The 15989-nt window shown below is 34.8% G+C and overlaps 1 protein-coding gene and 1 long non-coding RNA gene across 2 annotated transcripts in view; both read left to right on the top strand.

Moving 5' to 3' along the window:
* Positions 1–13590, top strand: part of Lgr1 (Leucine-rich repeat-containing G protein-coupled receptor 1) — a 423583-nt gene extending 409993 nt beyond the window's left edge. Inside the window, exons 12-13 of the mRNA XM_017624060.1 lie at positions 12367–12563; positions 12675–13590. Coding sequence (XP_017479549.1) covers positions 12367–12563; positions 12675–12843 — 366 coding nt within the window. The 3' untranslated portion in view covers positions 12844–13590. The remainder of the gene's footprint in view (positions 1–12366; positions 12564–12674) is intronic.
* On the top strand, positions 488–1071 carry LOC108369099 (uncharacterized). Its single transcript, XR_001848460.1, has 3 exons — positions 488–588; positions 642–760; positions 836–1071. It is a non-coding gene; the product is annotated as an uncharacterized LOC108369099 (long non-coding RNA).
* Positions 13591–15989: the final 2399 nt, after the last annotated feature.

The following is a 15989-nucleotide window of genomic DNA, read 5'->3' as shown; positions in this document are numbered from 1 at the left end:
TTCTTTTTAATAACAAAATAATCTATCTTAGGTTGATAAAACTATGTGTTTCTTTAATAAATAAGTTAAATTATATATTTTAATAGTGTTTAAAAAGTGAGAACAGGTGATTTAGTGAATCTTTGTCGGTGTAATTGCCCATAGAAAACAACGAAATTTAACAAAAGTTTTTTGTTCATAACTTTTAATTGGTTAATAATATTAGCTCCCCCCTCCGGATTGTTATTAGGGGGGCCGAAACGCGTCGTTTGGTACCCCTCCCGACTTTTCCGCACCTTTTTTAGGGGTTGCTAATCCACCCTAGAGAATTACCGGCACTTAAAGTTAGCTGTAGCTTTATTCACGATAACCCAATAAAAATTATCTCAACAAGCTTTAACTAACTTTAAGTCCCAACTTAATGAATACGCCCCAAAAAACCAACCAAAGCAAAAAGAAAAATGATACTATCAATTTTGGTAGAATCTGATCAAAACGGCAGCCCTGCTCGAAACTTGTGACAGCTGGAAAATTGTGACAGATACATATTTGCAAGTCGCATTGGCTTTGTTTATTTTTGCTTCAGCAATTTATTATGTCGAAAAGAAGGTAAATATATTTTGTATCTTCCAAATTGTATTTAAACAATTAATTTGTTGCAGATAATCAGCTGCTTAGCCATAGGGAATGGAGCGCAGAGTATTCGCAGGACAAAATGGTGATGACTATTACTGGCTGATGCAGAAACTTAACCAGAAGCCAATGTATTGAATATAATAATGTGAGTAATTTTATTATTATTTTTTTCGAATAAGACTCAATTCTTTAATATTAATATGATACATTTATATTTTAGGTACGGATCATGAGATAGTCGCGAGTATGCTGTAAAGGATATGACAAAAGTGGAGAATAATTAACTCAATCACCAAGATATCCAAATATTTCGAGTTTATAACCATGAAATACATCAAGACAAAGCATCAGTATAATTTATGAATATATGTATGTACGTTATTTGCGCAACTAAGGGCCGGTTGTTCAATGTCTGATTAGCACAAATCGGAGGTAGAAGCTCCGGTTAAGCACAACTACTGCTTTATCGATCACATGTTACATGCATGATGTCGAAATCGTCGATAGTGTAGTGGTAGTGATAACCAGACATTGAACAACCGGCCCTTAGTATTAGCCAGACATGGTGCAAACGGCTTTTAGGGCCGGTTGTTCAATGTCTGATTAGCACAAATCGGAGGTAGAAGCTCCGGTTAAGCACAACTACTGCTTTATCGATCACATGTTACATGCATGATGTCGAAATCGTCGATAGTGTAGTGGTAGTGATAACCAGACATTGAACAACCGGCCCTAAGTGCGTATTCGGTATTTAACCATGGTTGCTCATATTGGAAAATTTCCATCAATCAATGCGATTTTTGGCCATTTTTCTAAGGGGTCCGTAGGGAACCATAGGGCACCTAGGTGGTCGGGGGTTGCATTTTTGTCAATGGCGGTTCATGCCCTCTCCAAAAAGGTCGGTTGGAGGTGGCATGCCCACTCCCCCTTCGCCCACCGTACCTTTAACGAACGGCCATAATGGAAAGTTTCCCCCAGAAATAAAAAAGACTGCGGCTTGATGCATTTCTGAAATCTGAAGTTAATGTGAATCATAAAAATTTAAATTAAGACTTACTTATGACTTTCATGCAAAAATCTAAGATTTAAAACTTTCTGTGATTCGTGAAATATGGAAATAAAGCTATTTGTTTCGATATACATACAGCAAAAGTATGGGAAATACTTTTTAACAGTATTTTTTTTTGTTTATTTCAAAATTAAGACGAAATATGTGATGACGATTTAAATAATTAAAAGGAAAGGTCATACAAGAAGGGTTAAGTGTATAAATACAAAGTGTCTTTAAAACAAAATCGTTGAAAAGTAGATAAATTCGACGATAACTTCTGATTTTTGAAGGTACATACATATTTGTCAGTTGAATGTAAGTAGGACCTATGCTTATAAATAACGTGAATGCCTATTTCAACATTTACAGGATAGGCAAAAACATGAATATCGGGTTTTATTGAAACGGCTTTAATTTCTGTATGCAAGTGCATTTGAAGGAAATGGTCTTATATATTGATGTTGATATATTCTTCTACCCATGGATGCGTTTGTTTTGATGATTTCGCAATTGGTATAATTCTAATCTCTTCCTTGGGAGCTAGTACGAAATTGCTATTAAATAATGGCGCATAAACTACACTACTTTAGTTTTTAACTGCGGGTAACTGGTATAATTATAGTCCATGACAAACTGGTATGACTTCTCCATCGAATACTAGTCAACGAACTAGAATTTCTACCAACTAGTTTACTTTTTTCTATGAGGAACTGGTATAATTATAGTTCATAACGAACTGGTATGACTTCTCCATCGAATACTAGTCAACGAACTAGAATTTCTACCAACTAGTTTACTTTTTTCTATGAGGAACTGGTATAATTATAGTTCATAACGAACTGGTATGACTTCTCCATCGAATACTAGTCAACGAACTAGAATTTCTACCAACTAGTTTACTTTTTTCTATGAGGAACTGGTATAATTATAGTTCATAACGAACTGGTATGACTTCTCCATCGAATACTAGTCAACGAACTAGAATTTCTACCAACTAGTTTACTTTTTTCTATGAGGAACTGGTATAATTATAGTTCATAACGAACTGGTATGACTTCTCCATCGAATACTAGTCAACGAACTAGAATTTCTACCAACTAGTTTACTTTTTTCTATGAGGAACTGGTATAATTATAGTTCATAACGAACTGGTATGACTTTTATCCATAAATAATAGTTCATGAACTGGAATTTGTGCATACTAGTACAGCTTTTCACTGCAGGGTAGTAACTATCATATAGGGGAAATTGTCACCTTTGGTGGTCTTTTTTTTTTGACATAACTCGGGAACCACTAGTCCGATTTTGCTCAAATAAATTTAATTTAATTTAATCTGTTCATATAACGTTTTTCTATATAATCAACAGTTTTGCCGGTAAAAATAAATGTATGAAGAAAAAATATATTTTTTGCCTAAAATATAAAATTTTTTTATTTTTTAAATTCATAAAAAATCCAAAACGGAAAAAAAGGCAAGTCGTATTTCTTTCATGCAAAGTCACATAACCTTTAAGCAAAATTAATTAATTAATTGTGAATAAAAGCGAAACGCGTCCATCGATTTTCATGGTCTATGTCTCATTTTGCTTTGAGCAAAATCGGACTAGTGGTTCTCGTGTTATGTAAAAAAAAAGACCACCAAAGGTGACAATTTCCCCTATATGATAGTTACTAACTTCAAATCGATATATCTCGATTCCTAGACGTGACCCAGCGAAACGCCGGGCCACGTATAACTTGTTTTTGACCGATATAACATTTCCCGTTGGTTTCATCCCATCCCGATTTTGACTGTCGCATAGTGTAATTGAGAGAGCGAACCACGTGATTCGGTTGTCGTGGAAACGCCGTTTTATAGGATGTCCCCACGAACACTGCCAATTACGTAGTTCGCTTCTAAACTACTATGGTGAATTACCCCGTTTACACGACTCATTCCTAATTCGATTTGAGAATTCATTGCGTTTTTCCTTCATTTCCTCTCTTTCTTTGTTTTGATTTTTTCTGTTCTCTCTTTCACTGACAGCTGAGTTCCATAAATTTCCGATTAAAATTAGATACGGCAGCAATTTGTTCGTAATTTGCTCTCAAAATTTTGTATAGCGAATTACGTAATTCGAAGTGTAATTGGGGCGCCAATTACGAATGAGAGAGTCAATTACGAATGCGAGAGGGAATTAAGTGTCGTGGGCAGCGTTGCCGCTTTGGTAATTTTTTACCAAAACTGGTAATTTTCTTTGTTTTTGGAAGGAATTTGGTAATTTTTTTCAATTAGGTTATTTTTTTCAACATAAGTCTTTTAAGTTTTTAATACTAACTTATAACTTATAAAAATTTTAAACTTTTAACCTTCTTACAGTTGCATAAAATTTTGCTTATGTACATATGTATAAGTCTGCACCTTAAGATAGCAAAAAATTTTAAAGGCCCTTTCACGTTACAATTTGCCTTGACAACACAGAACTTTTGGTATGAGTGTGCAATATAGCTGTTTAACGAAACCACCAATTTTCCCAATATGGCAGCTACCACAACCCCTACAGTCCCACAAATCAGGTTCTTGGATCATTTTTACCTGCTGGAACCAATGGTGAAAGAAAATAAGTTTGCAGTACTAATTAAAATTTTGCAATTAAATACGAATGTGACCCACTCATAAAACTGTAAAAGTAAATTTTATCTATCGTTTATCCGTACATTTGCTGGTTTCATGTTTTAATTAATGTTTTCGTGTTAAGTAATGTAAAATACTTTATGTAAAAGACTATATACTAAACACCTTTTAAATGTTTGTAAATTGTTGTAGCCTGAACACATTGAAAAAGACGAACACAACTGTAAATTGTTCATTTTCATCTTCAATGACATCATGAATTTGTATGAGTTTGTCATAAAAGAAGAGGAGGAGCCTTATCTGTCGCTCGAAAAATATATATACATCTAAGCTGGTCACAACCAAAGTCAAGGTGTAGCTCTGTCGCCGCCAAAATAATTATCTACATAAGAATACGTGGAAAAATAGTTTGACGACGGTGGTACATAGCTCGTGCTTTTAATGTGTTCAGACTATTATGTTCATACAAATTTGGTAATTATACCTTTCATGAGCATGAAATGGTATTATAACTTTGGTCCGATGTTTGTAAGTACCAGAATAAGAAGAGATAGACCCATTAAAATGTATACTTATATGATCAGAACGTCGAGCTGAGTTGATTTATCCATGTCAGTCTGTCCGTCTGTCTGTCTGTTTGTATGCAATCTAGTCTCTCAGTTTTAGAGATATCCGGATCAAATTTGGTAGGTGGGTGTATTTTTATAATGTATTAATCATTTGTCGGAACCGGAAGAATCGGACCACTATAACATATAGCTCCCATACAACTGATTGTTCAGATATGAGATTTTTCGTTATAACTTCTCCATTTATGCAGCTACGAACATGAAATTTTGCAGTACTTGCACCCATTATCAACAGAATACTTACAGTGAAAATTACAAAGATCGGGTCACTATAACCTATAGACCCCATACAACTGATTGTTCAGATATAAAATTTTTCGTTATAACTCCTCCATTTATATAGCTGGGAACATGAAATTCCGCACTGTTTTCAATAATTATCAACAGAAAACTTACAGTGAAAATTAAAAAGATCGGGTCACTATAACCTATAGCTCCCATACAACTGATTGTTCAGATATGAGATTTTTCGTTATAACTTCTCCATTTATGCAGCTACGAACATGAAATTTTGCAGCACTTGCACCCATTATTAACAGAATACTTACAGTGAAAATTACAAAGATCGGTTCACTATAACCTATAGCTCCCATACAACTGATTGTTCAGATATAAAATTTTTCGTTATAACTCCTCCATTTATATAGCTGGGAACAGGAAATTCCGCACTGTTTTCAATAATTATCAACAGAAAACTTACAGTGAAAATTAAAAAGATCGGATAACTATAACCTATAGCTCCCATACAACTGATTGTTCAGATATGAGATTTTTCGTTATAATTCATCCATTCATGTCAGTCAATAAAGTTTAGGTACAGCGAATTTTTTACAATACGGGCAACTATTTTTTAAATATTTTATTTTTCGTTAATTTTGTATAAAAATATGGTTAATTCTACAACAAAAACCCCAAAAATCAAAGTTCCAAACCTTGTACAAAATTAAGGAAAATTCTGCAAACTTTCATTCAAATATTGCAATTTTTATTTACACTCTCTAGAAAAAAGCTGAGTATGTAGTTTTTTAGCCCATTCAATTTCAGTATAATAAAGTGCAAGTATGACGGAGCTAGGACTTACCATTGATTTAGGGGCAAAATTTTTTTGTTGAAGGTGACGCACATTTTTTCTATATAAAAAAGTTATCAAACATTATTTTATATGGAGAAAATGAGCGACACTTCAACAAAAAAAAATTGCTAAAAATCAATGGTAAGTCCTAGCTACCTCAAACTTGCACTTTGTTAAACTAAAATTAAATGGGCTAAAAAACTGCATATTCAACTTTTTTCTAGAGAGCGTAAATAAAAAGTGCAATATTTGAAAGCAAATTTGCGGAACTTTCCATAATTTTGCACAAGGTTTGGAACTTCGACTTTTGTGGTTTTTGTTGTAGAATTAAGGATATTTTTATAAAAAAGTAACGAAAAATAAAATATTTAAAAAATAGTTGCCCGTATTGTAAAAAATTCGCTGTAACCAAACTTTATTGACTGACTGTATATATTTGACATAAACTGAATTTCCGTTTCCGATTTTGCTGCGTTCAAGTCAACACGTAAACTCTGTAACAAATCTGAATTTATTTAATAAATCATATTTCAATTAACTATTCTTATTCGAGTATAATTACAACAGGTTATGGGCCCTGAGCACCACTTATGAGCAAGATAAAAGCAATGAAGCGTTTGGTGATTCCGCGATAGGAAACGATACTGTTGATGATACTATCATTTTTGTATCATGTAATTTTCAGAGGCCTATGAGTACTATGTCTGAGTCAAGAGCATATCAAATACACCGCTTCAACGGGCAGAATTACCAACTATGGCGTCGACAGATGGACATGACTGAGAACAAATTGAAGGAATATATTTTAGGCACAACGCAGCATACAGAAGCAAATTCACGTGTCTCGGATGAGAAGGATGTGGAGGCACAAGCCTTTATAATGCGAGGTATCGAGTTGGAGCGGCTGAAATACTTAATGGAGTGTACAACTGCAGCACAAATGTGGTCAAAGCTGAAAATCGTACATTCCGAGAAATCTGAGCAGTCGGCACAAGTGTTGCTAGAAAAATTTTCAAACTGCAAAATGCATTTGGATGAGAGTATTATTAATTATGTTGCGAGAGTTGAGTCTTAAGCGCGAAGACTTAAAGACATGGATATGGAACAAAAACAGCCTCTGGTTATTGCAAAAATTTTAAGCAGTTTTCTGTCTAAATATGACCATGTAAGAACTGCTTGTTATGCAGTTCACCGGGCAGAACAGAATATCGAACGACTAACCGATCATTTAGTAAATGAAGAGTAACTAATGAATTTACGTTCAGCTCACCACGTTGAAGATGACACGGTGAAGACTGCATACGCAGTGAATAATTTAAATAAAAACCAAAAGATGCGTACTAAACGTAGTGGAAGCTGCACCTATTGCCATAAAGAAGGGCATTGGGCACGAGAATGCTTTAAAAAGCAACACGATAGTCAAAATAGCAAATCTAATGAGAAGCTCACTTGCTCTAAAGAGAGAAACTGGTTTGAAATCTAGCGGTTCAAATAGCTCCAAACAAAAGAATGCTGAAAATACATACTTGTTTTTCTTGCAAAGGAATAGCACACAAAGTAAATTAAAAACATATTTTGCTAGTGCATGCCAGGTAAAAGTTGGTGACGGTCGAAGGGTGGATGTTTGCGGTATCGGAGATATTGAAGTGTATGCAATGAATCAGGAAAAGTTTATTCATACAATTAAAGATGTGCTATTGGTGCATGAACTTGATAGGACTTTTTTGTCTGTTAGCAGAATAACCGAGAAAGGTATGAGAGTCGTGTTCGAAGAGGGTGCAAAGCGCGTTTGCCTAATGAGAGCTGATCGAGTCATAGTTGACGGCGTGCGTGGAAATCGTTTATATACGATGAACATGGTTCCAGTCTTGGACGCAACTTTAAATACAGAGTATCAATAATGCTTTGGCATCAGCGTATGGGACATATCAACTTCAACACATTAAAAGAAATGATGTGCAAGACAACGGCAGACGGATTGCAAATATCCGGGCTCTTAACAGAAATACCTTTCTGCGAGGGGTGTGCATATGGCAATCATCATCGTAAGAGCTTTCCGAAAATAATTCCTTAAAAATAAAACTGATGTTTTATCAAAGCGAATGACGTTCTTTGCAGATGTTCAAGCAGATGGCCACAAGGTTAAACGGTTGAGAACAGATGGGGGTCTAGAGTTCTGCAATGCGGAAGTAGACAATTTCTTGTTGATACAGTGTGTGAAGCATGAGGTGACTACTCCAAGGGCACCGGAACAAAATGGTTTCATTGAACGACAAAATCGTACTGTGGTAGAACATGCTAAAGCAATGCTGCACGAAAGGAACTTACCAACCTATTTATGGGCAGAAGCCACACATACCGCGGTGTTTTTAAGAAATCACATTGCATCTGACGTTATTGGTGGCTGCACCCCCTACGAAAAATGGTTTGGCATCAAGCCCACAGTAGCTCACTTAAAAGTATTTGGCTGCCAAGCTTTCGTACATGTACCGAAAGAACAGCGAACGAAGTGGGAGCGGAATTCGATCAAATGTATAATGGTTGGATACAATGATGACAGCAAAGCTTATCGCATATATGACATGGCGAACAGAAAAAAGAGAGTTGGAATTACATAACGGAGCAAAAGCAAAATGAGTGTAATGAAATGGTGGACATTGCTGTAGAAAAAAATAAAAGTGGTAGTGATGCGGGAAGTGATGTCGAAGCAATGCGAAAAAATCCGAGGATGCCTATGTATTATCGAAACCCATACAGTACTAGAAGGGCAGCTAAGCAGCAGCCTGGGGCAATAATATCTCGATTGATGCAGAATTGTGTGTCGCTTTGGAACCAATTAACTTAGAGGTAGCTATGCGTGGTGATGATGAGTTTGAAATCACTTACAGACCAGCAGAATTTTTCGTTGGAATGCAGATAATGAAGAATGATAAGAAGCATAAAGTATTTCAACGGGTTTGCACAAACAAATTTTAGAAAAATTTAATCATGACAATTGTCGCGCTGCACAGACGCCAGCAGAAACAGGTATACATTATTCAAAGCAACTAAACACCGCAAATGAAGGGAAGTACTCGCATCGTGAAGCTGTTGGATCATTAATGTATTTAATGGTGTGTACTCGACACTATATCGCAGTCATTATGGTTGTACTAAGTAGATTTCTTGAGAACTCAACTGTTGAGAATCATTGGCAAGGTATTAAACAAATTTTTAGGTATCTACAAGGAACGTGCGACAGGGTATATCATACGATATTGGTTCTGAATGTACGCAACTAGAAATGTATTGTGACTCCGACTGGGCAGGAGATACCGAAAATAGGCGTAGTACGACAGGATGGATTGTCATTCTCAACACAGTCCGATTTTGTGGAGCTCGAGCAAACAAACTGTAACTGCAACTTCAACAACAGAAGCTGATTTTTTTGCTCTGTGCGCTGCTACAAAGGCAATAGCCTGGCTGAGGAAGCTGATCGCAGACTTAAATAGCGAATGCAAAACTTCCACTCCTGTAAATTGCAACAATCAACGAGCCATAACATTGGTTAAGCATCCGGAGTCTTCAAAGCGTACAAAGCATATTGACACTCAGTATTTCTATACATGTGACATGCAGAATGAGGTTTCTATTGATGTACGTTACGTAGAAACTGAAAAACAGCTGGCTGACATTTTAACTAAGGCATTAGCAAAGACTAAAGTTAATAATTTTGTTTAGACGCGACTGCTAACACCAGGCGCCTAAATGCATGCTATGTACTGCTGCATGTGCAAAAATTTCCTTCATTAAATTAATGAAATTTATGTACATGCACTTCTCAACTGCCATGTAATAAAACTTTCTTAAGTTATAATTTGATGGCAGTTCAAAGTATGCTCTGCCTAGTCGGATGCATCCTCCGGACACTGCTTCCGGAGCATTCTGCGGACTCTGCATGGCTTACAACCATGCGGAGGTGGTAATAGTTGATTACCATTGGCCACAGTGCCTACCCACTACTTTTTGGTCCAATAAATATTTTTTTATATACATACATGCAAACATACTGGTCTCCCCTCTCACTGAGTTATTAAAATTTTGTTGAATTTCTGTATATCATTAATTTATTTTATTTTTAAAAAGGCGAGAGGGAGTGTTAAGTATATAGCGCTTTGTAAAATAAAATGTGTGGCAACAACATGTAAATTTATCTTTCGAAACATATGCATGTATGCTTGTTGGACTGAATATTTGACATTAATATTTATGTATTTATTTTCCCTTTTAATTAATACTCAAAAAATTTAACACTAATTATTGGCAAATCTAAGGCTGCTGTGGTGTAGTGGTAAGCAGTGCGAGCTTCCACTCCGCAGCACCTGGGTTCAAACCCTGGTCAAAGCAACATCGCAAAAATATAGATAAAAGGTTTTTTCTTAACAGCGGTCGTCCCTCGGCAGGCAATGGCAAACCTCCGAGTGTATTTCTGCCTTGAAAAACAGCTTCTCATAAAAATACAATCGCCGTTCGGAGTCGGCGTAAAACTGTAGGTCCCTCCTCTTTGTGTAACAACATCAAGGCGCACGCCACAAATCGGAGGAGAAGCTCGGCCAAACACTAACATATGTGTAAGCGCCAATCTATACATATATATATATATATAAGGCTGCTAAATAAAAATGTGTAATATATTAAAGTGTACTTAATCAAACGTTTTATTGTATATTTAAGAACTCAATTTATTTTTAGACTCCCAAAGTAGTGGTTTCAGTCCATAATTGGACAAGTATTTTTCGGTCTATTTTGAACTAGATTGAGACTAGTATATTTCTGACAGAAATCTGACAATTGCTATCTCGTAAGATATCCCCATGTTAAAAACACCACACGGTGTCCTTGAACCAAATCCAACTGAGTCAGTCTGGAACGATGGAATTTCCAATTAGACTAATTTGGGGGGACGTTACCAAGTCAGAATATGCGAAGTTTGAAATCGTAGCAAGTGCCTATTTCAAAAACTACAACTTTTTCGATTTTCAGCCGACATTTTCGCATTTAAGTATAGTATAAATAAGACGGTATATGAGTAATTTTTTAAATATCGAGCCCTAACCGCCAAAATAATAAATAACTAAATAAGCTGTTTTTTCAAACTTTTTTTTGATGCAGAAATATTCCTAGAGCATCTAGATGCATTTCTGCATCAAAAAGAAAATGTTGAAAAAAAATTTCGGCTACGTTATTTTGGCGGTTAGAGCTCGATATGTACATACATATATACATGCNGCTACGTTATTTTGGCGGTTAGAGCTCGATATGTACATACATATATACATGCACAGCCTCTGGGAAATTTCGTAGTCGTCTACTACAATAGCCAGCTTTTCGTCCACTTATAACGGCCAACTTTTATCTGGTTTCAATAAAATTAAGTATAAATACTTATTATTTTATACTATAAAGTTTAATATAAAGTTGTTAAGTTTATAGGTACTATTTTATTGGTTAGTTTTCTTCATTTAATAATACAACATTAAGAAAAACTTCAACTAAAGGCAGAATTTGTTTTGCTATTTGTTGTACGGATCAAGTGAATGCTTAAAATATTTTTTATTGTTTTAGTAAATACGTTCCTTTAAGCTCATATGGGCTGTATGCAAGAAACTCGTCTTCTATTGTTGTAAATAACCTCGAGTCTCTCTGAAGGTCTTTGTACAATTTCGAGCTCAAAAATTTTCATGAACCATGGGAAAATCATTACGATCGCAATATTTAGACAAAACATGTTGACTTCGGAACCTTTCTATGTTTCATAATAGGCCAGATTGATTGGCGGTTATTTTGACTAGCATGGAAATGACCTTACCACACTTGCATGTGTATCTAGACATGCGACTTCGCACTCATTGGTTATTATAAAAGCTAAGTGAATATTAAATAATCAAATTTAACAAAATTTTATAATTTTTATCGTCCGACTGAATTTAAGGAAAAAGTAATCCGCGACCGGGGGGAAACACCCCCACCCTATAGTCGGGCCTGCACCTACATATATGTATAAATATGTATACAATCGACTTGAATATATGTAAATATATATACCCATCCATCTAGGACCATATCGAAAACCACCTGATAATCGAAAGAGTTACCGTTTTTGAAATCGGCACTTGCCACGATTTTGAACTTCACATATTCTTACTCGGGATCAACCCCCGAAATAGTTTAATCGGAAATTCCATCGCTCTAGACCGACTCTGTTGAATCTGGTTTAAGGACACCGTGACCAGTTGATTGCATGGAAAAAAGATAGTTGGCTGACTAGTTGGGCATGCGGTTCATACTAGTGGTGAGGTAGTTTACAACATTAAGTATTTCATAGATTTCATTTTTATTTTGCAGGTCTTCACGAACTTCTCTTGTTGGGCGCCCATTGCATTCTTTGGTTTAACAGCACTCGCCGGTTATCCATTGATAAACGTGACTAAGTCGAAAATCCTCCTGGTTTTCTTCTACCCTTTGAACTCCTGCGCAGATCCATATTTGTATGCCATACTCACATCACAGTACCGAACGGATCTCTTTGCCCTGCTTTCCAAGTAAGCCACATATCTACCAATTTAACATAATTTACTCTTAACTTTTACTTGCCAAAAATTCCAACGCAATTAGATTTTGTTAGTAATTCTGAAAAAAATGTTTCCTTGCAGATTTGGCATTTGCAAGAAGAGTGCGATGAAGTATAAGCACAGCCTTTCGGCACCACACACCACCAATGTAACCGTGCATGGCTCCAGCCTACAGCATCGGAGTTCTTCGTCGGCCAGTAGACAGCCCGAGCTGCAATTAATGCTGAAGGATCACGAGGAATTTGTTTGAATTTCTGATAAGTACACTTTAGGCAAATAACTGTGTATGCAAATACATACGTATGAATGAGTAAAACTACGCAGTTACTCCTACCTGCATAGGTATGTGCACGCATATGTACATCTCTACTGATGGATGAGTGTTGCTGAAAATCGAACATCTCTATAAGCGGCTTTCTGGAAGTGTTTGCGCTTTCGAATTTTTATCAGAATTTGACCACCAAATGGCATTAACTGTATATTTACGTAGTATAAGTGCATACACATATATGTATGCATATGTCTGTCTCATATATGTATTCAAAAATGTCATAATAAGTACTTCCTATTAAAGTAGTAAATACTAACTTTCGCCCGGATAAAAGATTGTCGTAAGGGTCATTTTTAAATTTGTCAGCTATGGATGCAGTTAGACTATATTTTAAAATAAGATCTTTCTGTTAATGTTGTCAGTTTTTGCATATCTTTTTTAGTTTCCGAGATATTGACTAAAATTTTATTGGAAGTTTAGCAGTCATAATAAAATAGTTTAGGTCTTTCAAATGGTTTCATCCATATTGAGTAAAAAGTTTATTTGATTTATTACAAAAGTTTATTTAATTTATGACATGTTGTCATACAAAGTGGCTTAAAAATTGTTGACAACTGTGGCAAAGCACAAGATTTTACTATATAAAATCCTTAATAAACTCAAAAATAACACAGGTTTACATAAAAAAGTGTATGCATGTTAAACCAAACCTATATATCCTTATGTTATTCGACACGCTAAATGCGAATCCGAGGTCCGTTAGCCTCTATCACGTCAGGTTCGTGGTCAGTCGCGATTTCCCAAAACGTACCTACAGTAACATACGACAATCTATTATCCAAGCGACGTAATGTGCAAATACTGTATTGCCCTATTATTACAATTATTACAATAGTTCATTATTACAAATATTCATTAAAAACTTGTAACACTTGTTACGAATATTCATGTTTTGGCTTTTTCGTACGTAAAAACTGGCAAAAAACTTACAAAGAAGGGCAAATTGAGAAAAATGTTGAGGGGAAGTTGCAAGTTTTGACTGGATAAATTTTTGCTTGTAACAATTTGCCAGTGAGAAAACAGTTGTTTACATGCTTCTTCTTGCTTTTATTGAAAAGTTAATTTGATAATTGCAAAATAATATAGTTATAAGTATAGCTAGTAATAGTTATATACATATGAATAAATACTTACGTTAGACAATTTGATTATTAGTTGATGATCAATTTTTGGTATATTATTTTAGGTATTTCATAGGCTTATTGATCCCTTTTATGTGCAAGAAAACACTGTTCTTCACGTTTTTACCCGACGTTTCGCTAAAAACCTTAGCATCTTCAGGGGTGTTTTATTCTCCTTTTTTTTCACATCAACATACATATAAATAGACATACAATTTAAAATTAAAAAAGAAGAATAAAACACCCCTGAAGATGCTAAGGTTTTTAGCGAAACGTCGGGTAAAAACGTGAAGAACGGTGTTTTCTTGCACTTACGTTATAGTTTGTTATAAAGAACAAGTACAGTATGTATTAGATATTTTTATGTAAATACATATGTATTTCTAAATGTAGATAGAAATTATACAGTAAACATATTTCTGCGAACCTGCTGTTACGGATGCATTCATTCAATTCTAGTTCAATAACTAGTGCTTTGAATTATGTGTTAATTTCTTCATTGCGTATTAAAATCATTTACCTTGTTTATACCTACGCAAGAACCGCATTAACAAAAATCGATTTGATTCAACACATATTTATTTCAAGCACATATACCGGTGGCGTTATTGCACACTCACTGAAACCGTATTCAAACGTAAAAAAATTTATTTTTATTCGATATTTCTTTAATAATAAATTTGCGCGGTGGACCAAAAAGGAAGCAAACAAGAATTCTAAATTGTTATAATAATAATTCAAATTTAAAACGGAATTTATAAAGAAAATCCGCCTTTTTTCACTTCCCATCAAATGAATCATGTGTACATATTTTTTTTCTAACCAATGCACAGTGCTTCCCTTTCATTTGAAATGTTTCGCTTCCTAGTAAAATTGACGATGCTAAATTCAAAAATGCAATTTTTTTTTGGATAACTTTCATATTTTCACTGTAAATACAGTTTCAAGTTGAAAATTTGGGTTCTTGTGGGTGGGGTTTACGTGGGTATGTACATATAGTTCGTTCTATTCTCTAAAGTGAGGTGTCAAATGACAGTGTTTGGCCTGCAGATGTGCAATAACGTTTTATTTTTTTAACAGGTGGCCATCTGTTAAAAATTTTATTAAAATTATTTAATAAGTTAAATGAACTAGATATTAAAATATGGGTATCAATAAAAATGGTTTTGAAAATTCCTTACTTTTAAACGGCACGTAAAAGGATTGCGACATGTTTAAAAAATCAAATTCACTTTAATTAAGGAAGTAATATGTGTATCAGACAAAAGATAAAATTAGACATATTAAGCAAGACGAGTGACGAGTAAAAATATTCCTTAGTTAATTTAAGAGTCCAGTAATTTAAAAGAAATGTAATAAAATAACAAATACGATGTCGTAAACCTTTAGTGTGACACAATAATTATTTTAGTTTACCTAAATTTGCCTTTACGATTTGACAAACAGGTGGCAATCCTCTTCGTAATATTTGCAAGCTAAAAACTTCTTAAACCTCTTTCGTCTGACTCCGATATGGTGATACCTATCTATTTCAATAACCGAATTCATTTAATTCCAATGGACCCACCATACAAATAAGTTATAAGAGGAAAATTTATTAACTTAAAAAAAAAACAAATTAAAGACTAGTAGTGCAAAAAAGGCGTACGTGCCTTACGAAAAACTAAAAACGAAATAAAAACTCTTAAATCGGTGGCCTAAAGAACTTGAAAAAATGTATAATGAGAAAAATAAAATAAAAACAGCTGAAGTGATTAATTCAACCAAAAAAAGGCATACGTACCTTGTAAAAAGAACTCAAAAAAGCTTAAAAGCAAACTTTTTTCCTTTAACAAAAATTGAGGCCTTGCACGCCAAGCCGGATCGTAGCCTACGAGGGACAGGACGAATACGCCGTCTTCCCCTACCGGAATAAAGGACCTGGAAAAAATTACTTTAGCATGG

This window comes from Rhagoletis zephyria, unplaced genomic scaffold (assembly GCF_001687245.7).
Source record: "Rhagoletis zephyria isolate East Lansing unplaced genomic scaffold, Rhagoletis_zephyria_1.1 Rzeph_scaffold_00056, whole genome shotgun sequence".
Lineage (NCBI taxonomy): Eukaryota > Metazoa > Arthropoda > Insecta > Diptera > Tephritidae > Rhagoletis > Rhagoletis zephyria.
The sequence above is the reverse complement of the archived record's forward strand: the minus strand, read 5'-3'. Positions and strand labels throughout refer to the sequence as shown.